General features: G+C 29.8%; 4 protein-coding genes across 4 annotated transcripts in view; 2 read left to right on the top strand and 2 right to left on the bottom strand.

Annotated features, from left to right (window-relative positions):
* LOC122501185 (neurotrimin-like) overlaps positions 1-12,779 on the top strand; it is a 156,709-nt gene extending 143,930 nt beyond the window's left edge. The window contains exon 6 of the mRNA XM_043610483.1: positions 12,460-12,779. Coding sequence (XP_043466418.1) covers positions 12,460-12,623 — 164 coding nt within the window. The 3' untranslated portion in view covers positions 12,624-12,779. The remainder of the gene's footprint in view (positions 1-12,459) is intronic.
* Positions 12,780-19,205: 6,426 nt separating this feature from the next.
* LOC122501250 lies at positions 19,206-20,066 on the top strand. Its single transcript, XM_043610583.1, has one exon. The coding sequence runs from the start codon at positions 19,206-19,208 to the stop codon at positions 20,064-20,066; it is 861 nt and encodes a 286-aa protein (XP_043466518.1).
* Positions 20,067-21,978: 1,912 nt separating this feature from the next.
* On the bottom strand, positions 21,979-27,158 carry LOC122501291. The gene is made up of 2 exons (XM_043610642.1): positions 27,009-27,158; positions 21,979-26,929 (listed from the first exon to the last, which is right to left on the bottom strand). The coding sequence occupies exon 2, from the start codon at positions 25,870-25,872 to the stop codon at positions 22,060-22,062; it is 3,813 nt and encodes a 1,270-aa protein (XP_043466577.1). The 5' UTR covers positions 25,873-26,929; positions 27,009-27,158; the 3' UTR covers positions 21,979-22,059.
* Positions 26,362-27,056, bottom strand: LOC122501237 (vegetative cell wall protein gp1-like). Its single transcript, XM_043610559.1, has 3 exons — positions 27,009-27,056; positions 26,480-26,929; positions 26,362-26,382 (listed from the first exon to the last, which is right to left on the bottom strand). The coding sequence occupies exons 1-3, from the start codon at positions 27,054-27,056 to the stop codon at positions 26,362-26,364; spliced, it is 519 nt and encodes a 172-aa protein (XP_043466494.1).
* Positions 27,159-27,642: the final 484 nt, after the last annotated feature.

Below are 27,642 nucleotides of genomic sequence, written 5' to 3'. Positions count from 1 at the left end.
TGTCTACCTAAAAATTGATCTTTAATTAAATTTGATTTTTAATTTTAACTACTGTTTTTATTATGATTTTTGATTAAAAATTATTTCTGCAACTAAAATTTATATGAAAATAAAGAAACAGTTGAAAAAAGAATTGTCTGACTACAATATTGACTTTAACTACTAATTTTTAACAAAAAGTAATTGCAAAAAGATTTATTTTACTATAATTAACCTTAACTATTAATTTTTAAGTAAATAAAAGTAGAAAACATTTTTGTTTATACGTACATTTGATAAAATACCTACTAAATGAACTAAAGAAAAAACTCGCAAAAAAAAAGTGGAAGTATAAGTTAAAGGGGAAATTACAGACATATATTATATGGACAGAGAAAATATCAAGACCTTTCAAATAAAAGCTGCGCGCCTTTCTTTCTCTTTCAAGATCCCAATAACGAAAACACCAACCTAAATTTCTCATATAAAGCTGAATTGAGAAGAATAAATTTCCCTTTTTTTCTTATTTCCTCATCGATTCAAAAAAAACGAACAAACAATTCTAGTTCTAAAGACCTTCTCTATTTTTTTTTTTTTTTGCTTGAAACTAATTCTTTTCTTTAGAATTATTCCTCTGAAAATTAATTCAAATTATTTTTAATCACAAAAACTTTTAAACATTATTTATTATTTAAAAAAAAAAATTGCAAACCAAGATAAAAAAAACATTTAATTAAATAAATAGTTACTATCTATAAGAGAGAAAGAGTTCAAAAAAAAAAACATCGAGAGAATGAATAAAGATAAAAAGTACAGTATACATTTCTGAATGTGAATCGAAAAGGTGAGAGATAAATGAATGAGGAAGATTAAAAGATAGAATGGAATGAGAAGTTAAATTGATTGAGGAAAGGGAAATTTGTTGATGAAGCCGGAAAGGGCGAAAATGGAACGGGAAACTGAAGTCCAGACACTGACGGATTTTATAGTTTATAGTTTACTAGTTAATAGTTAGTAGTAGTTGTAAATAGAATTGTGACAGGATAGAATCAACTTTGTGATAGGTTATTTGTTTAATATTTTGTATAACTATATATGAAAACTCAAAACTCGAATATATTCTTGGCAAATTTCGTTGAAAAATTATACAGATTTTTCAAGGAATTTCTTTATACAGTACCGTCCGAAATTGTCAGTCCACCCATTTTTAAAGGAATGAAAAAAATTTGTTAACATAAAATTCATGAAAACTAAATTTTTTTTTGGTTTATATTTTAAAAGACGATCAAATTTTGAAGAGAATAAGACCTTACAGAAGTCATTTGGCCAAAATTTGTAGAAGATATTCTTAAAAATCGTCATTTTCAATGTTTCACAAAAATTTGAATAACTTCTAAAATAATGAACGCTTTTTAATAATCTTAGGCTTATTTTAAAGGTCATTTTCTACGGAATAAGAATTACTTATAGGCATTAACCTGTAATTTTTTACTTGGAATAAGCATGCCGTCAAAGTTGGACAAAAAAATTCAAAAAATTTGAAACAATATTATTAAAAGAAAAATAATTTTTGAAATTCAAACATATTTTTTTATTAAATTTTCTTGAAGAATCTACACCATATCATGTTTTATATATGTTCTAGAATAGTTTTTAGTACAAAAAATTTATTTTGAATTTTTTGAATTTTTTTGTCCAACTTTGACGTCATGCTTATTCCAAGAAAAAAATTACAGGTTAATGCCTATAAGTAATTCTTATTCTGTAGAAAACGACCTTTAAAATAAGCCTAAGATTATTAAAAAGCGTTTATTATTTTAGAAGTTATTCAAATTTTTGTAAAACATTGAAAATGACGATTTTTTAAGAATATCTTGAAAAAATATTTGCCAAATGACTTCTGTGAGGTCTTATTCTTTTCAAAATTTTATCGTCTTTCAAAATATAAACCAAAAAAAAATTTGAGTTTTCATAAATTTTATGTTAAAAAATTTTTTTCATTCCTTCAAAAATGGGTGGACTGACAATTTTGGCCGGTACTGTATAGCAAATATAAAAAATAAAATTAAAATATTAAAAAATGAGTAGTTCAAGTCAGTTGTAACCAGACAAAAATTTCAAACAATATTTCTTAAAATGTCAGTAGTTAAAGTAAATTTCAGCCAGACGGTTCAAAATTTTTAGGCATTAAAAACTGAGACTTTGGTTAACATTACAGAAAAAATTAAACTTTTATTTGATATAATTGTCAAATAAAAATCAGTAGTAAGAGTTAATTTTAAGTTATACAAAGATTTTTTTCTAATTTTTTTTTAAAAATTGAAAATCAATAGTTGAAGTTAATTTTAGTCAAACAAATCTTTTCGCAATTTCTTTTAGTTAAAAATCAGTAGTTAAAGTCAATTTTAGTCAGACGATTCGTTTCTCAACTATATTTTTATAGTTTTAACCAGAAAAAAAAATCTCAAGCAATATTTCTTAAGAAACAGTAGTGCTAATTAATTTTAATCAGGCAGATCTTCTATGCAACAAAGATAATTAAAACTATAAGTAGTACAAGTCAATTTTAGTCAGGCAAATAATTCTAAGCCATTTTAATTTTAAATAATTTTTCCAATTTTTCTAATAACTCTTTTCGAAATTCAATTATTTCTCAAAATTCACGCAATAGCAATAATGCTTTTAATATTCAATTATAATTTAAAATTTTCAGTGAAATTCATTTTATTCATTTTTTAATCAATTTTTATTAGAACACTTTTCAAGAATTCAATTATTTAAATAGAGAGATAAATAATTGAATATTTATTAAAATTGAATTTTTATGAAGAATTTTATCAAAATTTTAAAAAATATTTTAATTCTTTCGGCAGAATTTAAAAATTAATTTTAAAAATAAATGCAATTTTCTATAAATTTACTTAAAATTGTATAAAAAATAATTTTAATTCTGCGATAAGTTTTGTTATTTATGAAAATAATTGAATTCTTGCAACGAATTGTATTAAAATTTTTTTTTAAAAATTGAATTCCGAAGAAAAATATTATTATATTTATGAAAATAAGTAATTTCCTTGTGAAGAATTTTATTCAATTTTTTTTAAATAATTGAATTTCTCAGAATTTAAAAAAAAAATTATGAAAATAATTAAATTTCAATGAGAAATTTCATTAAAATATTTTTAAAAAATTAAAATGTAACGAAGAATTTTATTCAATTTTTTTTTAAATAATTAAATTATTGTGAAAAAATTTATTTTTGAAAAGAATTGATTTCTTGGAAAGAATTTTATTAAAATTTCTTGAATAATTGAATTGCTTCGAAAAATTTTATTTTTTACGAAAATAATTGAATTGTTAGAACATTTTTACAAACGTTTTTGACAATAATTGTATTCTATCATCAATTTTATTACAATTTTTCAATTTTATAAAGCATTTTAACAAAACTTTTTAAAATAATTAAATTCTCGAGAAAAATTTTATTATTTACGAAAATAATTGAATTCTTAAGAAAAATTGTATTGCAAAAAATTGAATTGTATAGGAAAATGTTGTTAAAGTCACAATTTTATTAACTAAATCTTGTAAAGAATTTTGTTAAAATTTGTTAAAATAATAGAATTTTTAAAAGAATTTTATTTAAATTTTTCGATATAATTAAATTGGTGGGAAGAAATTTATAAAAAAAATTGGTAAGTAATTGAATTCCTGTGAAATTTTTATTAAAATTTGGTTTAAATAATTGAATTCTATTGAAAAATTTTATTAATTAATAGTAGATATTAAAAGTAATTAAAATGAAAAAAATTTTTGATAGTAATTGAAATTTTGCCAAGAATTTTATTAAATTTTGTTGAAAAGAATTAAATTTCGGAAAAGAATTTTATTATTTATATTTATAAAGATAATTGAAATTCGGATGAGAATTTTTAAAAATTTTTGAACATAATTGAATTTAAACGAAGAAGTTTATCACGTTTAAAAATAATTAAATTTATGTAATCAGTTATTCTTAAAATTCCTATTTTCTAAAATTTCAAATTAAAACCTTTGAAGTTCATCTATTTATGAAGATTGTAATTGCAACTTTTTTGAAATCCAATTAATTTTGGAATTTTTAAGTAAAATTATTTATTCAATAATTTATAAGTAATAATAATGGAAAAGAACCTTGTAGTAGGTTCAATAATAAAAAATTAGGTCATTATTAGTCAAAATATTTACAAATAGTTCAAAAACAGACCAAAATAGATCATAACAATAGGTCACATAATCGCAGTATTTTTAAAAATAGGTCCAAATAATCCTAAAATATTGAAGAACACACTACAAAGTATAGGTCATAATTGGTCTCAAAATAGTTACAGTATTTCAAAGAATAGACCACAAAATAGGCCAGAATAGGTCAAAAACTCAAAATAGTCATTGTATTTTAATAAAACAGGTTGAAATAGTCAAAACCAATTTAATAAACCACAAAATAGCTCATAATATTCAAATTTTTAGAAATGGACCAAAAATAGGTAGTAGAAAAAGTAAAATTCCAAGAAAAGGTATACAATATTTATAAATGTAAATTTCGTGTAAAATTTCGAGATTAACTTTTTGTGTCGATATTATATAATTCTACACATGCGACAAGGTCCTGACCGAAACACCAAGATTGGCTTGCAAGTACTGAAACAATGGAGCAACGATGGCCAGTTGTGAATTTCACCTTCTGGCTGGCTATGCCACATACGTGTAAAGAGTATATATGTACACATATATATATGTATATACATGTATGTATGTACGAGGATTGAATGTTGAGTATGTGAGCATTGTTCTTCTCCAGCAACCACAAATTCTCTCCTTGTAAATGCTATAGAAATTCGCACAAAGAACGTTGAAAATGCAGTACTTATTAGCAATATACATAATGGAAAAACAAGTGAACCCTAATGTAATTCGAGCATACATAAAAGAATGACCTATATTTTCTTCTAGATTCGAATTTCTTTTTTTTATTTATTATTTGTTTTCATTGTACTTTTTTCTTTTTCAATAAATATTTGTGTGCAATGATAATTTTTCTATATTAATTTTGCTTTCTATACTGAAAGAATATGATAATAAGAAGCTAAAACAAATATATTTTTCACTAAAATATCAACTATTCTATTGAGATTTGAGAATAGTTGAAAAAAAAATTTATCTGACTAAAAATTGATTTTAACTACTGTTTTTGATACTATTTCTGTGACTACACTTCACTTAAAAGTAAAAACACAATTAAGAAAAGAATCGTCTGACTAAAATTGACTTTAACTACTGTTTTCATAGTGATTTTGTCATAGAAACTATTTTTGTGGCTTAAATTCACTTCGACTACTAATTTCCAGTTTTTCAAAAATTAAAAAAAAAGAATTGTCTGTCTAATAATTATAAGCTATATTAATAAAGAAATCAGTAGTTCAAGTAGATTTAAGTCAGACTTATGTTGTGTTAAACGAAGAAATTAAAATTATCAGTAGTTCAAGCTAATTTTTGTCAGACTAATAATTTTAAGCAATATTTCTTCAAAGATCAGTAGTTCAAATCAATTTTAGTCAGACAAATCTTCTATTAAACGAAGACATTTAAAATATTAGTAATTCAAGTCAATTTTAGCCAGACAAAAATAATCTCAAGCAATATTTTTTCAGAAATCAGTAGTTCAAGTAAATTTTAGTCAGACTAATCTTCTTCTATTAAACACAATATTAAAAATATGAATATTTCAAGTCAATTTTAGACACAGAAATAATTTTAAGCTACGAAGAAAATACATTTTTTTCTTACTTCTCCTTCTCTTCTCATTTTTCGTAAATTAAGATTTCTTCATTTAAATAAAGAACAAAAAAATAACATTTAATAAAAAATTTCATATTCCCGTATACGTCAACTGCTTAATTAGTTTTTTTTCTCCTCTATTTTCCGTACTCTCAACGCTTGAGTTATTTAAAGAAAAAAAAAGAATTTCAAAAAATAAATACAACTACACACAACAAAGAAAATGCAATTTTTCTTATTCATTCCCTCATTTGTTTCTTTGTTAACATTTGATGTAATTTAAAAAAAATTCAATTCACATAAAATTTAAATATCGTTAATTAAAAAAGCATTTAATAATTACAAAAATATAAATATCAAATTTTCTCAAATCGTAGGTATAATAATTTTTCTTTTTTAAATACAATTTTTTTTTTCATTTTCTAATATAATATATAAAAAAAATTTTTAAAAAAACTATACCTTAGCTGTGGGTTAAAAAAAAGTTATTGTCATTGGAAAGCAATAATAATTTTAATTGTGTTTCAACCGTAAAAATAAATTGATGAGATAGAATTGGATTTTACACACTCATGCAGAAAAATGATTACAATCATATATCTAGAAAGAAAACTCGATCTAAAATAAAATAAAGGATATTTTAACTGTATTTCTCGTTCGACTTTTTTCGAAAAAAAGGAAAAAACCAAGAAAAAAAATATGAACAATTTGATAAAAATTTTACTCGAGGGTTTAATTTTTCTCTTTCAACATTTTTTTTTACTAAATTGTAAAAAAACATTTCTACAGAAATTAGAAAATAATAATGTTCTCTAAATTTTTCAACAATTTTACAAACATTAGAAAATATTTTTTTCTAATTTGTCAAAAAAAATTTCTTCAAAAACTATAAAACAGGGTTGCTACGCTTTCGCTCATTTCAAATTCCCAGACATTTCCAGGTTTTCCAAGTTAAAAAACGTAACTTTTCCAGGTTTTTAAAACTACATTTGTTGACAACAAAAATTAATTCTTTTTTAAATAAATATTTAATGATTATTATTACCTATTTGAAATTAAACAATTTTAAAAAAATTGTTATAAAACATTAAGAAATCCATCACTCCGAGTCTTCGACTCGGAGCAATCAATTTCTTCATGTTTTATAATAATTAATTAATTATTAAAGATGATCGACTGATAAAATAATTATTTTATATTATAAAAATATTGTTACTGTAACTTCAGAAAAATTTATTTTCATCATTTCAAATCAATTATTTTTAGCTAAAACTTTTCTTTAAATTAATTATTCATTCATTTTTAATAATTTTTGAAAAATTTCTTTGAAAACTTTCAAATTCTTTTGTTTACAATTCAATTTTACGAAATTTCATAGATTATTCGGAAATTTTTTAATCAAATATATATTAGAAAATAAACACTTCACATAATTTTAAAAGTTCCATTAAACTTTTTAAAAAAAATTAAATCTACATAATTCACAGTTAAAAGTATAAAAAATTCAAACTTTCAAAGATTATAAATTGAAAGCTTTTCAAAATTCAATATTACTTCTAAAATTAAATAAATAAAATTATAAATTAACTATTAAATTAGTAAAAACGACTATTTATTATTAAAATCTAAATATTCTAAAGCAAAAAGTCGGTCACTAATTCAAATTAGAAACCATTTTTACCAAATCAAATTTAGGGAGTTTAATATTCAATTATTATTTAAAATTTTAACTGAAATCCATATTGAAATCAATTTTTATTAGAAGATTTTACAAAAATTCAATTTTTTAAATAAAAAAAATAAATAATTTACTGAATAATCGAATGTTTCTCAAAATTAAATTCTAATGAAGAATTTTATCAACAAATTTTTGAATAATTAAAATTCTTTTGACAAATTTAAATAAATAATAGAATCGTTGTAAAAAATTTGATTGAATTGAGAAAAGTTTTTGAAAATAATTGGAATTTTGCCAAGAATTTTATTAAAATTTTTAAAAATAATTGAATTCTGAAAAAGAATTTTATTATTTATAAAGATAATTGAAATTTTTACAAGAATTTTTTTAAACTTTTGACTATAATTGAATGTCTTTGATGAATTTTATTACTTTTAAAAATATTTGAATTCTTAAGACAAATTTTAATAATATATTTCTTTTTAAAATAATTGAATTAAATTAAAAATTAAAAATGTATTGACAATAATAATTAAATGCTAATAAATAAATTATAGAAAGGCTTTTTAAAATAATTGAATTTCTTTGATGAATTTTAATAAAATTATTAAGGATAATTACATTTTTCAAGAGATTTCATTAAAATTGTATTCATAATTAGTGAAATTATGCGATAAAGTTAATTATTTATGAAAATAATTGAATTCCTGGTAAAAAAATGTTATTCTTTATGAAAATAATTGAATTATTGTGAAGAAAATTATAAAAAATTTGTAAATAATAGAATTTGTGTGAAATTTTTATTATTTAATTCATTCATTCAAAATTGAAATTTTCTAAAATTTCGAATTGAGACCTTTTAAAGTTCATCTATTTATGAAAATTGTAAACGCAACTCTTTTAAAATTCAATTAATTTTGAAATATTTAAGTAAAATTAGGTTTCAAGAATAAGCACAATAACTTTAGAAAACAATAATTTTCCAAGATTCCGATCGAAATTCGCTGACTTTTCCAGGTTTTTTCAAGATTTATAAAATTCCCTGACATTTCCAGGTTTTCCAGATTTCCAGGTTGCGTGGTAACCCTGATAAAATAATTTTTTCTAATTTGTAAAAAACATTTTTACAAAAATTAGAAAATAATTTTTTCTAATTTGTAAAAAAAAAATGTTCACAAAATTAAAATATAATTATTTTTTCTAAATTGTAAAAAAATTTATAAACTTATAAAAAACAAAATTGTTATTAAATATAATATTCTCTGTAATCCGAAAAGGCACCTTTTTGAAGAATTTACATTAAATATTTGTTTCATTTAAATAAATTTAATTTTTACAATAATAAATAATAATAATAATGAAAAATTAATATTTGGTAAAAGTGGTAAAGCCATTTAGTACCTATATAAATTAGATAATAACGTTCGAATCTTCCCAGAAAAACCCCTTTTTAATTTCTCAATAAAAAAAAAAGATTTACGATTAAAAAACTAATTTTTTTTCATATCTATTTTCCTCACACTATACGTATATTATTCTCAAGTGTTTCATTCCTAAAGTAAAGATCAAGGAGAGAAATTTCTGCAATGTGGAAGGGGTACACAGGGCGGAGGAGGGAGGGTGAAAAAAAAATTGTGAGAAACGAGATTTCCAATTATTTGAAGAAGTTCCATTTCAAAATGTGATCCTTAGTCTTTCAAACGAAATAGACGATTCAAAGTGCTTGCAAAAAAATGAGTTTGCGGTGTTCATTTCACGCTTGAAGGAAGAAGGAACGAGTTCAATCGATCCCTCAGAAAATGAGAAGAAGATATATGGGTCTCTTCCAATGTGGATTTTTGGTCTTGTGATCTTTCGAATTTCCTATCATAAAAGATAATATACTTTAACTTTAAAAGTTTTCATAATTGAGACATTCTCACGATTCTTTTAAACGGATATATTTGGTTTTTTTTTCTTGAAATAAAATAATCTTGAGTCTCTAATTGATGTGCCACTTTTTTTCAATAATTCGCTGCGATTTGTTAAATAATTAATTTGATATAAAAGGAAATTTTATATCAATTAATTATTTAATAATAAATAATTAAAAACAATAACAACAATAATAATAATAATAACGAAATTGAAGAATAAAATTACCAAAAATAATTGAAGAAATAAAAAAAATAAATAAAGTGTAACGAAATAAAAATACAATTACATATTATTGTTCTGTTTGCCGATTATAATTTCAAGTTGAATTAGGTTGCATAATCTAAAATAGGAGTCTAATAGGGGTTATTCAAATATGCATTACGCTCGAAGGGTAGCGAGAATCAGATTCGATGTTGCCAACCATTATAATAGGGTTACAGAGAAATGCATCATAATAGGGAGAATCAGATCCAAAGATCTAAATCGAATAAGCATCCTATTAGCTACTTTATTAATTAAGAGAAACGTATTAATTTCAAAACTACTTTAATCAAATGAAATTTCAATTACAACTTATAAATTCACACATTACACTTTCAATATAGATGAAATAATTAATTTCTCCTTTTATTATTTTTTTTTCTATTATAGTTTAATTAAAAATTCTAATATCTAACAAAATAATAATTAAAACTCGTAATTAACAATCATAATGTAATTGCATTAGCTATTGCTAATAGCAATGCAATCTAGCTTTATAACACTGGGTTACAAAAAAATGGTCATGTCGTGTTTATTTAAAATTTACTGTGTTTATTGAAAGTTTAGGTGTCACAGAATAAGAATATACCAGAAAAACTTTTTTTCATTCGGTCATTCCCTTAAAAAACGAGTTTAAAGTCTCAAAAAACCGTATTTTTAGCACTTTTTGAGGCAGCGTAACAAGAAAATGCAACATGATAAAAATCTCTACAAAAGCTTAAATAAAAGCTTAAACCTTCAACTTTAAGGCTCAGAACTGAAAAGTACTTAAAGAAGCACTGAAAACCTGCAGTCACTATCTGAAATTATCAAAAAAGCTGGGTTAGGTAGCACTTGGTAAAAATCGATTTCCCTAACCGGATTCGGTTGCAAATTGTTATTTTAGGTTTTTTGAGGTTTCTAATGACGAATTGGAACTTAGATTTAAAAAATTTCAAAGTGGCGGACTCAATTTTTTAAAATTATCAACGCAAATTTTGAAAAATTGAGTGAATTCATTATTTTCAGTCCGCCATTTTGAAATTTTTTAAATCTAAGTTCCAATTCGTCATTAGAAACCTCAAAAAACTTCAAGTAACAAGTTGCAACCGAATCCGCTTAAGGAAATCGATTTTTACCAATTGCTTCCTGTTCTAGCTTTTTTGACAATTTCAGGTAGCGACTGCTTGATTAAGGAGGTTTTTATTGATTATTTAAGTACTTTTCAGTTCTGAGCCTCAAAGTTGAAGGTTTGAGCTTTTATTTAAGCTCTTGTAGAGATTTTTATCATGTTGCGTTTTCTTGTTACGCTGCCTCAAAAAGTGCTAAAAATACGGTTTTTGACACTTTAAACTCGTTTTTTTAAGGGAATGACCGAATGAAAAAATGTTTTACTGGTATATTCTTATTCAGTGACACCTAAACTTTCAATAATCACAGGAAACTTTGAATAAACACGATATGACCATTTTTTTGTAACCCAGTGTAATCTAACTTATTCTCATTCTTCCTACGTGTAATAATTTGTAAATAAATGAATAAATAATTGATTTAATTAATTCATATGAAACTATAGTCAGCAAAAAAATAATCAAAATTGATGAAAATAATAATTAAAAAAAAATAATATAAGCAATAGTAATAATAACAATATTAATTGAAAAGATTAGAAAATAGTGATTTTGATAAAGTATACAAATATCTCTTTCCTAAGCAATTTTCTATAATTACCATCAATTTATCCTGTGGAAAAAATTTGATCTCGTTTTATTTTTTTTTCTTCCTCTTTCTTTTTCTTTCTTTTTGGCGAATTTAATCGTAAGCTGAAAGGAATTTCCGCTAAGGGAACGTGCCATAAACCACGCGATGGAAAATGTGGTGGCGAGTTGAGGGTAGATCAACCTCCTTTTTTTTGCTTTTAGTCAAGCTCCTCCTACTTCTTTTTTTTTTTTTTTCTTTTTACAGCTCTCACCCTTTATGTTAATTCGCGTAATCAGTAGTATTGGAGAGGTGAAGAAGATTCTACAGCTCGTGTAAAAAGTTTCACCAAACCGCCTCTCTTACTCGTCATGGCAGGAGGCTAAGTGCATTATAGCTTGTGATTACGAGCCACTGGGCTGTAATCAAAGTCATTAAAATTGCGGAAAATTCAAAATGTGCATTCCCATTTACCAAATAATCCTCTCCCTCTCCTCACTCTCTCGTATCTTTCTGTTTCTTTTTTTTCACTTATCATTCTCCCTCTTTTTCACTGTTCCTCTTTCTCTTCTTCTCCATTTCTTCATTTCTCTTTTCCTATTTCACCTTCTGCTTCCCTTTCTCTTTTTCTTCTTTGTTTCCTCTTTTTCAAATAAATTTATACTTAAAGCAAATTCATTTTATTTGGTACAAAAAATTTATTTTTTTTTAAATTAATAGTTTTTTTAAAGTTTTTTAAATGTTTTTTAAAGTTTTTCTAAGCTAATAAAGTTTTTTTGATCTAAACAAAATTTATTTCAACCAAAAAAATTTCTTTGATCCAAACAAAATTTATTTCAACCAAAAAGGTTTATTTGTACCAAATATAATTTACTTGAACCAAATAAAATTTATTCGAACCAAGTAAAATTTATTTGAAACAAATGAAATTTTTTTTGGAATAAAATCGATTTGAACGAAATAAAATTTATTTGAACCAAATAATAAAAATTATCAGTAGACTCTTTTTTCTGATGGTGAAAAATTTGTCAAAAGGGAGAATTTTCGAAAAATAAAAAATATATGTATGTATAATATGCTTGTTATGTGGAGATGAGAACTTCATAGAGAAAAATTATTTGACATTACAGTGTCCACCCTGTCAAGCGGGAGATTGGAATTAAGCAGGGTGAACAGGCATCAAATGGGAGTTTATCTTTGTATAGCAAGCAACGATGTCCCCCCAGCAGTCAGCAAGAGGGTTCATCTCAGAGTAAACTGTGAGTATTTGCACGCCAAAGAGCTTATATTCTGACAAAATGAGTTGACAACTAATGCGGTCCATATATACATAGACGTGCCCGAGAGTGTGACAAGAATTTCTAATTGTCTGTCACAAATTTTGACAAGCTTATCAATCATTATATTCACATATCACTCGCCAAGAAGGTGAGAGTGAAAGATATTTTAAAAGAGTTTTTCAAAAAATTTTCAAGGCAAGTAGTATAGCTAGGAGAGATCTGGGACAGGTTCTGATCTCGGCTAAGTACCCTCGGTCGGTAATGCAGATTTCTACTTTATCAGTGGTTGGTAGGGGTGTTCTACCTTACCGACCGAGTGTAGTTCCTGCTGCCACCGCTAGATGGCGCCACTTACAAATTCCAAACCCCTTGGCGGGAAATTTAAAATTTTAATTTCAAACTTTCGAGTGGCTTAGAAGGGGTTCTCTGTTTTACCGACCGAGCGTAGTTCCTGCTGCCACCGCTAGATGGCGCCACTAGCGAATTCAAACTTGCTTGGCGGGAAATTTAAAAATTTTATTTTGGAAATTTAAAGTCTATTGGAAAGGATGTTCTGCTTTACCGACCATTGAGTTCCGGCTGCCTCCGAGAGATGGCGTTACCATCGAATTCAAACCGCGGGAAATTTAAAAAATTTATTTGAAAAATTCAAACCGCTTGGACAGTGAGACGCCATTTTGTTTTACCGACAGAGTGCGGTTTGAGTGTTGTGCCGAGAGATGGCGCCACAACTGAATCGTTTGTATTTCGCGGGAAAAGATGGCGTCATATTGTATACACTAATAAGATTATTAAAATTTTAATAGATGGCGCTTGTAAAAGTTGTTGAAATCTATTATATTAAACATAACCTTAAAATCTATTATATTAAACATAACCTTTAAATATATTGTATTAAACATAACCTTAAAATTTATTTCATTAAACATAACCTTAAAATGTATACCTTATTATCTAACGTAATACTAATGAAGGTATTTAATTAAATACAGTATTAATAACAGTTCATACATTTATTACATTCAATATACAATATTTACACTTGTTTAATTTTAAATTCAATATGGTTGTATGGACCACCAATATACTTCAGCCGTAATTGTCCAGAACTAATAGCTTCTTGCATCTGATCCAAGCATATAGAGTCATCAGTGAACATTGGTACAAATCTTGAAGGTAGGAATGTATTGAATTTTTTATCCACCTCAACGACGACCTTGACTCCATACCTGGTGTTAACGACCTGGATCTTCGTTATAGGATACTTATGTCCAGGAGTCAGCTCGGATAGCGGCTTCGTAGGTAGGAAAGCATCCATGCGACCAATGGCGTTGATTTTGGTTAGATCCATCTTTTCTTAGAGATAATACTTTGTGAAGTTACAAAACAGAATGAGCTTTACAGCTCAAGGTGCCTCTATTTATACCCAAATATCACGCATTATCCCCACCATTACTTTTACGCATGCGCAGTACCCCTACCACTATTTTACGCATGCGCAATAGCTTTTTATGTTTGTAAAATACCCCCACTTTTTATTATTGAGCCACGCCCACTTTGTGACGTCATAAGACAAGTCTAGACTAGTTTTAACATGTTTAATAGTTTTACACATGTGTAATAAAGATAATAGGATAGGGAAAGGTTAATTAAAGTAAACATTAATAGACATTTAATACATTTATTCATTATATAGGAAATTTTCACAATCATTATAAAAATCTTTCAATGTACAATCATTGTCAACTTCATTATTATTTTCTATATTATTTCGTAGTACATTCGATGGTTGTATCAACCAATTTCGTAGATTACATACATTTTTAACAGCGCAATTGCTAAAGCTACGTGTGTGATTTGTACATGTAGATGAACTGTCTACACTTAAACTTTTTAGCGACGGACATTTAAAATCATCTAAATTAAACACATTCAATGTATATTTTTCGAACCATTTTTGTTTTTCTAAACCTTTTACATAAACGGTAGGTGTACCTATTAGTACTTCTTTTATTATAGGTTGTAATTCTTCATAACATACGTCACCAGCAGCCCAATCGATACCATGATAATTATTTGTAAGCCATCGATTCTCACATTTGTATCTTGCAGGCAATCGACTCCAGGCATATGGCGGCTCGAAGAGGTAGACCAATGGATGAGCATCTTGTTGAAGTGGTAGAATCGCCAACTCTTTGATGACAAACTCGTTGTATGGTCTCTTGAAGCACTGAATATCTACGACGTACGCCATGGTATCTGAAATAGAATAATGGCTCAAGCCTTAGAGAGACGCTCTCTTTATAGCCTTTCCCCCACCACTCCAAATACCCCCACTACCGATGTCGTGTACGATTGGTCATTATTTCTACCAATCACGTTACTTTTTTAACAACGCCGCTGATTGGTGTATACTGTATAATGCGGTCGTGAATTATAAGGCAATATGCAGCTGTATTGGCTGGAAAATTTTCACTTGCTTCAAATTCCAATCGCACATCTACAGATGCTTGTTTTAGAAATTCGTTTTGTTTTGAGCAATCAATAACAGCCAATGGTGCATAATCTTTAAAGTTATTTCTAGTTAATAAAGGTTCAGATTCTTTTCCATAGTAGGACGGTTGAAAATTACAATACATTTCATATAATATGGAAAATTTGTTTTGAGTAAAATTTAAATTTAAATTTCCATAAGGATAGTACTGTGAGTTTAAGAAAAGTTTAACATTGAGAAGATTGCAGGTATCAAATAAATTTGCATACCTTTCTTGATCTTCTTTTCGATTTGTTTGAAAACCAAGAATAACATATCGAGGTTTTTCAACTTGTGTTGAAGTTTTTACAGTCCACACATGCTTTTGAGTGGCAGGAATCATAGGATATTCATACAAATCCCATGATCTAAAACTCATTGTTATAAGTGAGTCTTTTTCAATGAATTTCAATAATTCAATTTTTTGTCGATCATTTACCATTAAATATGGAATCAACCATTCAACTTTATTAATAATAATTTTAAATTCTTCACGCTCTGCTGCTTCAATGTTTACTACAGCATTTAGATCAGTACGAGATCTTGTTAAAATAAGTTCATGTTTTGCATTTACAACAATCTTTCGATAGTCTTCAGCAAAACCAATAATCATACTTAGTGGAATATTTACATCAAAATATCCAGCATCATTTGTTACTCTGCTATCATCATCATCATAAGGTAGATAACCAGCATTTTCAGAGTAAATCATTTGATTAGGTGTTTGAGAAATTATATTTTTCATTGTGGTTGTAATACCAACATTTTTGGAGCGATCAATTTCAACACCATTTAATTCATAACGAATCTCATTAAACAGGTAGGAAATACCATTGCTAATTAACTTTGTATTAGTTACAAGCGTATTGTTAGGCTTAACAATTCTTCCAGTGACGTGTAGAGTACTTTTAGAGGGAAGAATGTACAAGTCTTGATGTTGAACTGCAATTCGAATCTCGTCACTGTTATTAAATGCTGATGACACGTATGGTTGATGTGCATGAATCTCATAGTGTGCCACAGAATTATCAAATTTTACTGGACTTAGAATGTTTAAAATCTCTTCCATTTTTGTTACAACAACAAATAAAAAGTATGTGAAAAATTAATTTTTTCCCTTGTTTTCTTGATAAACTCTTAGGCCGAGCTGCTTCAGAAATAGTATGTTCTGAGATGTTAGTCTCTTGCGAACTGATTGAGGAATGAATGACTTCTGACATGGTAACTCATTTATATAGCTTCCACCAGTTTTTCTATGAAATACAATTCCCATTACGTTGATTTAACGTGTAATCGAATGGTTATAGTTTCACCTCTAAAATTTATTAAATCTCCGTCTTGATCAACGATTCTTATTTGAATATTATGTATTGTCTTCACGGCGATTGGAAGGTAAATGACGTGAGATGGAACTTCCACAATCTTATATCCAGCTGGTACAATTGGAAAAAATTCGTGAATTGTGTGTACCTTTTTATTATTTATGTATGCACCAGTAGTAATGTTACATTCAATTCTGATAGCATTTACCTTAAGAATGGCTACTGGTACATCTGACGTATGAGGTATATTAGCTGTCAATATTCGTGGAGTAAATCCTAATAATTTACCAATTGAATCGTTTTGTTCAAAACTCACTTCAAGGCTGCTTGTTATTTCACTACGTAAAGTATTATTGTTAGGTTTGATTCTTACAATTTCAGATCCATTTTCAATAGAGTTTTGAATATATTTTTCAATATCTTCAATTTCATAGCTTCCAGGGGGTATAGTAATCACTTTATCACCAATATAAAATTTATTTTTACCTTGATCAATATTAGGAATTGAATTGAAGGTTAGTAATTCAACTAAGCCAAGTACATAATTTTTATTAGATAATAATTCTATCGGAGGAAAATATTCTGCCTCCAGGACAGATGAATTGCCTGAGATAGTCAGAGTAAAAGATTCTTCCATGTTGATGACTTTTTATAAACTGATTAGGTGGAATGACTTACAATCACTTATATAGAATATATTTTTGAGTTATTTCAAGCTGTCCACATAAGAATTTTAGACATAAATGACCACAATTAAAACTATTATAATCTTGATAATTTTGATGATTATACTGTATTAAAGTATTGTAACCTAAGTAATTGACAAGTTCATAGGGTGGTTGAAGATTTCCAAAACTATCAAAGTATACTGCTTTATTATTAACTTTTTTATATGCAACCCAATGAGTTCCAGAACCATCTTTATCATCTAAATTAATAATGGCGGATTCATTTTTTCGAGGACCACTTATAGGTAGTTCATTTCGCATATAAACTCCTCGAAAATGGGAAATTTTCATTTCTTTAGCATATTTAAGTAAATCTAGATCTGTAAGTGCTCGTTGAGGTAGCTTTAAACTTTTTTTTTTCTACATCGCCTCTTAATACCTTGTCCTTTAACGTATGGTTTCAAATGAAGTCCCAACCCTTGTCGGTATGGTTTTAAATGTAGACCTTTGCCAAGTGCCACTGCTTCCAACTCTCTATTATGACGCTGAGCTTCCTTCAACTGCTCTTTTGCTGCACTTGCATCATTAACAGCTTTTGCTACACCAGCAGCTCCCCCAGTAAGCGCTCCAAGTGCACTTAGACCAGCAAAAATTGGAATTAATGGTAACAGACCACCAACTTTTGATGGAACAGGTAGAATACGAGGTGTTAAAACCTTTTCTCTACCACCTGCTTTCCTTACAGCTTTTCGAGCTGTTTCAATAGCTGACTTTATTGTTGATCGAGCATCATTACCAGGAATTATTGATTTTCTTGCAGCATCCACAATTTTTCTAAGATTTACTCGTTTTTTTGATTTTGTCTTCTTTACTCGTTTCTTTGACTTTGTCTTCTTCTTCTTTACTCCCATTCCAAATTTTGATTTTGCTTTCATAGCGTTTGTTATTGCGTAAGCTGCAGCTCTTTCACTATATTGTGCGTCTGGAGCAAATACACGTTGCCACGCTTTGTCAGCTAATACTCTATCAGCAGCGTTTCTTTCTTCAACGTTTTCTCGATTTTTCGAGTAAGCAATATCGTGCTCTTTACAAGCGGCGTCTAATGGATTAACACCTGGATCACCTCGGTCTAGACGTTTTGCTAACTTTGTGCCTGGTCCACAATATTGATAACCTGGCAAATGTAATTCAAATGGTAACTTGTTTATAAGTTTATTAATTAACCCTTTTCCTTGAGAGCGATGATGTATAATCATACCTTACTCTGTGAAAGTTAAAATTAGAATGACTTGTGAGCTATATAAGCGCTGTATTTATACCTTTAGCGGCAGTCTAAATCAGAATGCGGTTCAAGGAACAACTTCACAAGCTGCCAGTCGTCAATCTAGACTCGATTGTTGAACAACAAGAGAAGAAAGTGAAGCGTCATGGTAGTTTATTTTCCGGTAGTATTCGAGCTATTTTTTGTGGACCATCAAATTGTGGAAAGACAAATGTACTCCTTTCTTTAATTTTACATCCTAATGGTCTTAGATTTGATAATATTTACTTATACTCAAAGTCTTTACATCAACCCAAGTATAAATTCTTGGAACAAGTTGTTAATAATGTTGAAGGAGTAGAGTATTTACCATTTAGTGAGCATGAAGAAGTCATTACTCCTAAAGATGCAAAACGAAATTCAATATTTATATTTGATGATATTGCTTGCGAGAAGCAAGATAATGTAAGGGCATTCTTTTGCATGGGTAGACATGTTGATGTTGATTCTTTTTATCTTTGTCAAACATATGCCCGCGTTCCTAAACATTTGGTACGTGATAATGTTAATTTACTAGTTCTTTTTCGTCAAGATGAGAAAAATTTAAGGCATGTTTATGATGATCATGTTAATACTGACATGACATTTAATCAATTTCGAGAACTATGTTCAACATGTTGGAATTCAGACAAATATGGATTTGTAGTAATTGATAAGGATTCTGATTTAAATGATGGAAGGTATAGAAAAGGATTTGATAGCTTTGTAACACTATAAATATAGGATCATCCCTAAAATATTGTTAGTTCAATATGAAACCTTGTAATAATAACATGTTTCATAAAGAAAAAGAATATCTTCATCAAATTGCTAAAGCTAGCGAGGCAATTAGGCGAAAACATCGTATGTTAAAATTAGGAAAAGAAGAAGCTGAAAATGTGCTGACTGAAACTTTTAAACCGATAGTTCAACCCTTACAAAAAATTATTAACTTGACAGACACTGAACATGAAAATATCAAGATTGAAAAGAAAGAGCAGAAGATGGATGATAGCATATACTTTGAAAGTGAAACTGAAAAATCTCCAGATGATGATAAAATAAGTAATAAATTTCTATACTTATTAAATCATAATAGAAAGCAATGTTTAGATTCAACATACGGCATACGTAAGCTAAGTGATGGATCACTTATGATTGGTGATTCACCAATAACTCTTGAAGATCAGCATGTAAAAATTGGTAATAAACGATATCTTCAAACGCTTGGATTACTTGAACTTTTATTTAAAAGTAAACCTACTACATCGCTTATAAGTGAAGATGATGAAAGAAACTATAAAGAGATTCTGATTGCTACTAATGCACACAAAAAGAAGTATAGTTCCTCTGAATCTATACGTTCGGATAAGAGTTACAAGTATTTGAATTTTATATCTCAATTCTTCCCTCGAACACCTACCAAACGGTCATCTGTAAGCGGTAGTTCATTACCTAAATTTATGATTACAAACAAAAATTTTCAACGAGAATATATCTATTGGGATGATCCAAATGAGTTGGTTGACCGTCTTAGACTATTAATGGCTTCTCAAGCTGCTGGAAATCCTAGTCACAATAATGAAATCATGTCTATCATTGAGGAACTACGTGAAGCTAAAATTATATATTAAGATGTGTTTTAGCAAATATCATTCATTTCAACAATGAGCATTGACGTGTTCGGACATCCTCTCAATCAAAGAGGAACAGCAAGACGAGGGCCTCCTGGAGTTGGTTTTAAACTTAATTCTCAAGGTAACTTTGACGTTGAAGGAAGAAAACTCTCTAATCTTGCTAACGCTGAAGAAGAAAACGACGCTGTCAATTTAAAACTTGTACGACATATGATAAAACACGAAGTGCGTTTATTGTATGAAGCTAGTGCCTCACTTAGATCAGAGGTGGACAATAACAACTTATTTCTAAAAGTTCTTGAAGACTCTATTACAGAAAAAATAAAAAATTTTGAAAAAGATATAAATCAAGACTTATCTTATCGAACAGCTGAAATTATTAGTGAATTGGATACTCGCTTAAGTGCTCTCGAGAATGAACAACAAAAAATTAACAGTAGTGAATGAACTTCATACCCAGTCTAGAAAAAATTATCCTCGACGGCGAGTTGAAATGCGTGATATTGATGAGACATGGCAAGCAGATTTAGTAGAAATGATACCTTATTCAAGAATAAATAAAGGTTTCAAGTATTTACTAACAGTTATAGACATATTTTCGAAATATGCTTGGGCTGTTCCAGTAAAAAGTAAAAATGGAAAAGATGTTTCTCATGCAATGCAATCTATATTTGCTAAAAAACGCATACCAAAAAACTTGCATAGTGACAAAGGAAAAGAATTCTATAACTCACAATTTGAAGCATTAATGAAAAAGCATAAAATAAATTTTTACTCAACATACAGTAATATGAAAGCTTCCATTGTTGAACGGTTTAATCGAACACTAAAAAGAAAAATGTGGATGCAATTTAGTTTACGAGGAAATTACAAGTGGTATGATATATTGCCTACTCTTATTTCCAACTACAATAATACAAAACATAGAACAATTGGAATGAAGCCTAAAGATGTTACTTCAGAAGACGTTGAAATTTTAAAAGAAAGGATCTCTAAACTGAGAAAAATTCCTTTAAGACGACCAAAGTATAAAATTGGTGATAAAGTTCGAGTAAGCAAATATAAAAACGTTTTCGAGAAAGGATATACACCCAATTGGACAACAGAAATATTCACCGTGGATCAAGTTGTATCAACTCAACCAGTGACTTACAAGCTCAAGGATTACCAGGATCAACCCATCAGCGGAGGATTTTATGAAGAGGAACTTCTTAAAGTAAAATATTCAGATATTTATCTTGTGGAAAAAATTCTCAAGACACGTGGAAACAAAGTTCTTGTCAAATGGCTTGGCTTTGATAATTCTCACAATACGTGGGAAGATAAAGCAAATGTATAATCTATTATTCGCAAATCGTCCCTAGTAACTTAACGCAAATGTCAATCAACCAGCAAATCAATCAAAGATTAATGTTAGCGTAGAACCTCTCTATAAATCAAAACTACTTCCAACAACAGACCTTTACACTGCCAGTGCCAAATTTAATTAACATTAAATCAATAATGAATCAATAATGAATCAACAATGAATCAATAATGAATCAACAATGAATCAATAATGAATCAATAATGAATCAACAATGAATCAATAATGAATCAACAATGAATCAATAATGAATCAATAATGAATCAATAATGAATCAATAATGAATCAACAATGAATCAATAATGAATCAACAATGAATCAACAATGAATCAATAATGAATCAAATCAGTTGGCACTGGCATTGTGAAGGTCTGTTGTTGGAAGTAATTTTGATTTATAAAGAGATTCTACGCTAACATTAATCTTTGATTGCTTTGCTGGCTGATTGGCATTTGCGTTAAGTTACTAGGGGCGATTTGCACATTTAAATTAATATAAGTTTTAATCATATGTTATTATGTATATATGGAAGGATTTTTTAAATAAAAACACATGGAAATTGTATATATAATTGCATTATTTATTAACAAACCTTTTATTTTTTTACAATCATGTTTTACAAAATCATTCGTCGATTTTAGGGATCGCATAATGTCCCCACGGTAGAGTGTCGGTACTCCCCGGTAACAAATACCGTTTGTCGTCTTGCGGACTTAAAGCTACTTTAATTTGTTTTACAGTCTCGAGGTTATGTAGTCGCGATCTTATATTATACTGTGTTCGAGTTTGAATGTCAAAATCTCGCAGACATTTTACATAATCATCAAAGTGAATCGATTTTTTCACAACGCCGGATTTAATGCCTTTAGCTTTTTTAATAAAATCTTTACCTTCAACCCGTACGCTGTACATCTTACTCCGCAAGCCAACAAATTCGGTAACGATCTTGCCGTTACATTCGTCTTTCATTAGACCGAGAATCTTTTTGTTGGCTTGCGGAATGCCGTACACGTTGTTTGCGGGATAGTCTGACGTATCGAACTTTTGGATGTCATTTTTCATATCATTGTAGACATCTTTACATTTAATTTCATAGATTAGACTGTCTGTATCGGTATACATCAGTTTACAATTGTCGCCGTATTTTTTTAACATATACCCGTAGTGAAAATCGTAGATTAGCGTTTTGGAAACATCGAGCACACTTAACCCCACATAGATTGGTTTGTTGAGTAGTACCTCGGTTTTACGCAGTTCAATGGCAACCAGATTTTCGTCGAATATTGCTCGACTATGGAAATTGGGGCGAGAAATAAGGGCTTCAGCTCCATAGCGGCCAAACCATTGGGTGACAAGCTTAATGTCGACATGTTTACGGACATTTTCCATTGTTTTACCGTATACCGCATTGTTCATGAGCTTGAACAAATTTTTCTCGAACTCATTCTTGGCGTTGGTTCGCATCATCGTATTATAGTCTATATATGGTTTAAGCCATGTTGATTGCTTAAACTGTAAGACTCGATGAATTTTAACAAGCTTAATGCCGTTGGCGACAACTTGTTTTAAAGTGCGGTAGTGGATCACATATTTTTCTTTTGGTTGGAGAGTTGTTAATAATTTCTCCTGTTTCGAGAGGGGTGGTTTCGCATTTTCTGCGCAAAATGGCATATCTTTGTGAGTATCGTGGAGATTTTCAGGATACTCCAAGTCAACTTCGAGTATGTACCCAACAGGTGAATCGTCAGGCACATTAAAATCGAAGGAGTTGTCGACATTATCAACCCATTTGAAGCCGCCATAAGGGAGCGCTTGAGCCATTGCCCAGCCATATAAATTGTTGGCGTCAAAGTACATGATGTAGCTTGTATCTTTGCTATCATCGAAATTTTCCATATATCTATTATTCGCTATAGTATATCGGTTGCAGCATTGACTTATGCCACCTCTAATACCAGACTCAACAAACATAATCATATCGATATCGGTTATTAGTTGCAATCCTATGCTCGTGTACTTGAGCATAGCATCCCAAGTTAAACCGGGGGTCGTATAATAGTGAGCAGGATCTAACCCGTACGCTTTAACACATTCTTTTCGAAAATTTTCAAAGACATCCGCAAGTAACAATACATCTGTTTTCATATACAAATGTACATAGTCGTAGAGATTCTGACAGTCAAACTCGGTCCATACTTTCTGCGCATGCGCATACTCGTCATCAGAAATACCGGCATCATAAAGCGTACTATAAAATTTCTCGATCGGGGGCAATTCTGTCTCATCTAACTTACTTTTCGAGTCAAAGTACTCATAAGGGAATACACCCTTGCGCGTCAATAATTTAATTTTTTCCGGATCTGTCACCGTACTGGCAAAAACGGAGTTGACGATTTTGTACTCGTCTAGGTACGATGCGAGTTTCTCTAGAGATGCTGCCATAAATCGCAATGAGTCAATGAATCGAAATTTGACCTCACTCCCCTTGACATGTTTAGTAAAAGAGATATACTTCTCTTTGTTAATGGGGAGGAGGTCAATTTTTCCTTCAAAGCTCGTCGAAATCGCGTGAATTATAAAATGGGCGTCATAGCCACTTAGGTTGTGAAATACTACGGGGATCGTTTGACAATCTTGATAGTTTAGATTGCACGATTCATGGGCAGCACCCCTATATTTGCCAGTAAGGTGACAGTGATCACGGACTTTCTTTTCGCTTGCCGGTATTTTCTCATTACAAATGTGACATATTGTCGCTCGCTTGAAGTCACTGATTTCTTGAGGAGTTAAGGCATTCATTGGTATCGGATTTTTGAATACATTATCAATTTTTTCAGATAATTGCCTTAATTCCTCAGTAAACCATTTGGCAGGGTCGGATTCATTTTTCGGACATGGTACATATTTACATAATGATTCATCGTAGCTGCATTTTATATAATAGCCTATGCTTAACAATTTGTGACGCTGGAATACCTCAGTCTTACTTAAATTGTCTACATCTTCATCGGCGGGAAGAAGTAGACTTTCACAGTCAGCGTAAATTACATATGGCACCTTTTCTTTATTTTTATAATTTTTAAATGTAATCAGACTCTTGTCAGGTTTTGGTAACGTTACTTTACACTCATTCACTTTTTTACAATTTTCAATGTGTGCATTCAATCTATCTACAGATGAAAAGTAGTGTAAGCATCGGTCACAGATATGTTTTTTACCATTTTTAGCAGACAATTGTTTCGAAACAAGATGTGACAAATTTTTTATCCATACATAATGGAAATTCATAAAACCATCATCGTCATACAATGCATTACTGTCAACACTTTCATCCGCATACATGTCGGCAACATACAAGAGATTTACATGCTTATCTCTTTTTTCCGCAGTGAGATGGAGAGGATGTGTTGAGAAGTCCCCATAGTATTTTGATAAACCATAGACATTAATTGAAATATCATTTAATTTTTCAAATTTCGGGACATTTTTTAACGTTACTGGGAAATCTATTCCGTCAAAATTTAACTCATTTTCAAATTCTTTATAGTTAGAAACACGATCACTTCTCACGACATTTGGATGTAAGGCTGACAGTACCGCCCACTTAAAGCACTCGTTATCTTTGTTTTGCACGTTAATACAGGCTTTCTTTCTTTTAATTTGTGAAGGTAGATCAATGTATGAGCTCGCACGCATTGGATTGTATTTGTTTACATTCACTTCAAGTCTTATAATAGACTGAAGATTCCAATTTGATCCCTTTGCGTGAAACTCTTCTACACTGCGCAAGATTGGCTGCTTGATGTTCTCATCAAACCAATCATCTAAAAGGGTTGTGGGGAAGATGCTGTTAGCCTTAGTTCCAAACGGAATTGGCTTAGCTACTTCTTCCTCATTCTCAACCCTTTTAAAGTTGGCAATGAGAACACCATACACCAAAATAGGACCATATTTGTTTATAGCATCTCTAATGCGGTCCTGAAAAAGTCTAGACGCATCGTCTAAAAACGCGCTTATATCAATGTGCACTAGATTCAGAATCACATTAGTGTACAGTCTACACGCAAACGCACTCTCACATTCTTCCCAGCGAACACGTTTATTAATGTCTGGGTCACCGATTCCAGCGCCATCTACTACGTGGGACTCAAATAATGCGCGAAGTCTAATTATGGATTGTAGAATGCTCACACATCTTTTCTTTTGATGTGTAAAGTACATCGACTTGAGAATGCTCGATAACACGTTTTCATGTTGTGAGCATTCTACAATCCATCTCCCAACGAATGAACGTCTTAAATTGACGTCGTCTAAAAGAGGAATCAACTCTAGAGCCTCCTTGATGAGAGTAATAGTTACGTCACTCTCGTCGAGAATAGTACCGTAATTCGGATACTTACGTGGTGGTCCATCGGTGGTCTTCGCCTTACGCTTCATCTCTGCACCTGAAATTAAACACTTACAAGCTAACAAAAAAGAATAAAGAACACACTTACAAGCTAACAAAAGAACACACTTACAAACTAAAAAGAACACACTTACAAACTAACAAAAGAATGAACTTACAAACTAAAATACTTATACTAAACAAAACGAACTTACAAAGTAAAGAACTTAACCTACAAACCAATACAAAGTAAATGCAATAAACACAGTAAATGTAACAAAAAAGACAGTAAATATAACAAAAAAGACAATTAGTAATGGCAAGGGGAATCTGCTGATGCTGCTGCTGTTGGAACCGCTGAATCTGTGAACAGAACAGCTACTGACTAAACTCGCCAAAATCCCTGAATATATACCCCGAAATCCCCACTCCTACCTTTCACGCATGCGCACTAGACCATTTACCCTCACTCCAACCTATCACGCATCCCTACTCTTAAATTTTCCCCCACCTATTCACGCATGCGCAACACTCTTACTCTAACGCAGTCGTAACAATTTCTATACAGGATACGCAAAATAAATATACTAATTTACAAAAAAAATAAAAAATTTATTGATTATTAAAAATAAAATTCAGAGTTAAATTTAAAGTTACGCGCCGCCGTCGATGGCAGCGACGCCGACCGTGAGCGGGCGGTGGCTGCGCCTCTGGTGGAGGTCCCGCCGGCTCTCTCTCCTCTACCCTGGGCTCGGGGGACTCCACCCTGGGTATCGGTGACCTACACCGTGGTGGACTTCCTGGCGGAGTTGTAGGCAGCCATTCCACCGGTGTAGGCGACCTGGGTGGAGTCCCCAACTGAATGAAGGGTGGGGGAGACTCCGGTTCCATCCTGAGTTGAGGTGGTGTCGGCGGTCGTTCCACCAACGCCCAGGGTGGTGAATATGGCCGCCACATAGGATACATGGCGTGCAGCGGTGACAGCTCCGATGTCGGCGACCTGACGTCCACCGAAGGTGGTAGCGGATTCACCACCTGGTACCACGGTGACTGGGACGGCCCTGGAGGAGTTGCGGGAAGCGGGAGTTCATTCCCTTCATTCTGCAACTAAACAAATTAATTACATTTAAATAATTATATTTAATTAATTATCTATTTACTCAATTACTGAATTACTAATACTCACATTATACATTGAGATCGCTCGCACCTGACACTCGTAGCAGCTCTCCATCGCGACCTGCTCAAACTGCTGCTATGAGCCGAATGAGCTCTCTGCCGTGTGCCGGTCTCCCTTGTAGGTCTCTCTCCCCACCATGTGGTGTCCCCCACCATTCACTTTCGCTACATGCGCTACACGCGGTAGTTAAAGGTAACTGAGATGTTACTGATCATCCGTAGGTAAGGCGCGAAATTTGAGTTCGAAAAATGAAAATTACTATAAAGTTATATATTTATTATACCATATTCTATTAATAAATAAAATAATTAAAAGTAGTAATATTAAATTATTAATATTTAGCAACAAGCAAGAATTAATAAATTAAACTAACCTTAATTGATAATTAATTATTAATATTATTGTGAAAAAGAAATTATTGCAAATAAATTTTTGTTATAATAAATTAATTATACTGAATATTCATATTTATTTAAAATTCCAGTTTTAATTGTATGTTTATGTTGTAATTAAATTATTTTAAAAAAATATTAGTGAAATTTTCCAATTTTTTTTAACCTAAATATTACTAAGTATTTAAATTTTACTCAAATATTAGTGAAATTTTCCAATTTTTTTAACCTAAATATTACTAAGTATT

The sequence above is a fragment of the Leptopilina heterotoma genome, unplaced genomic scaffold (genome assembly GCF_015476425.1).
Source record: "Leptopilina heterotoma isolate Lh14 unplaced genomic scaffold, ASM1547642v1 Lhet_103, whole genome shotgun sequence".
NCBI classification, from domain to species: domain Eukaryota; kingdom Metazoa; phylum Arthropoda; class Insecta; order Hymenoptera; family Figitidae; genus Leptopilina; species Leptopilina heterotoma.
This window is presented reverse-complemented; position numbering and strand designations above follow the sequence as displayed.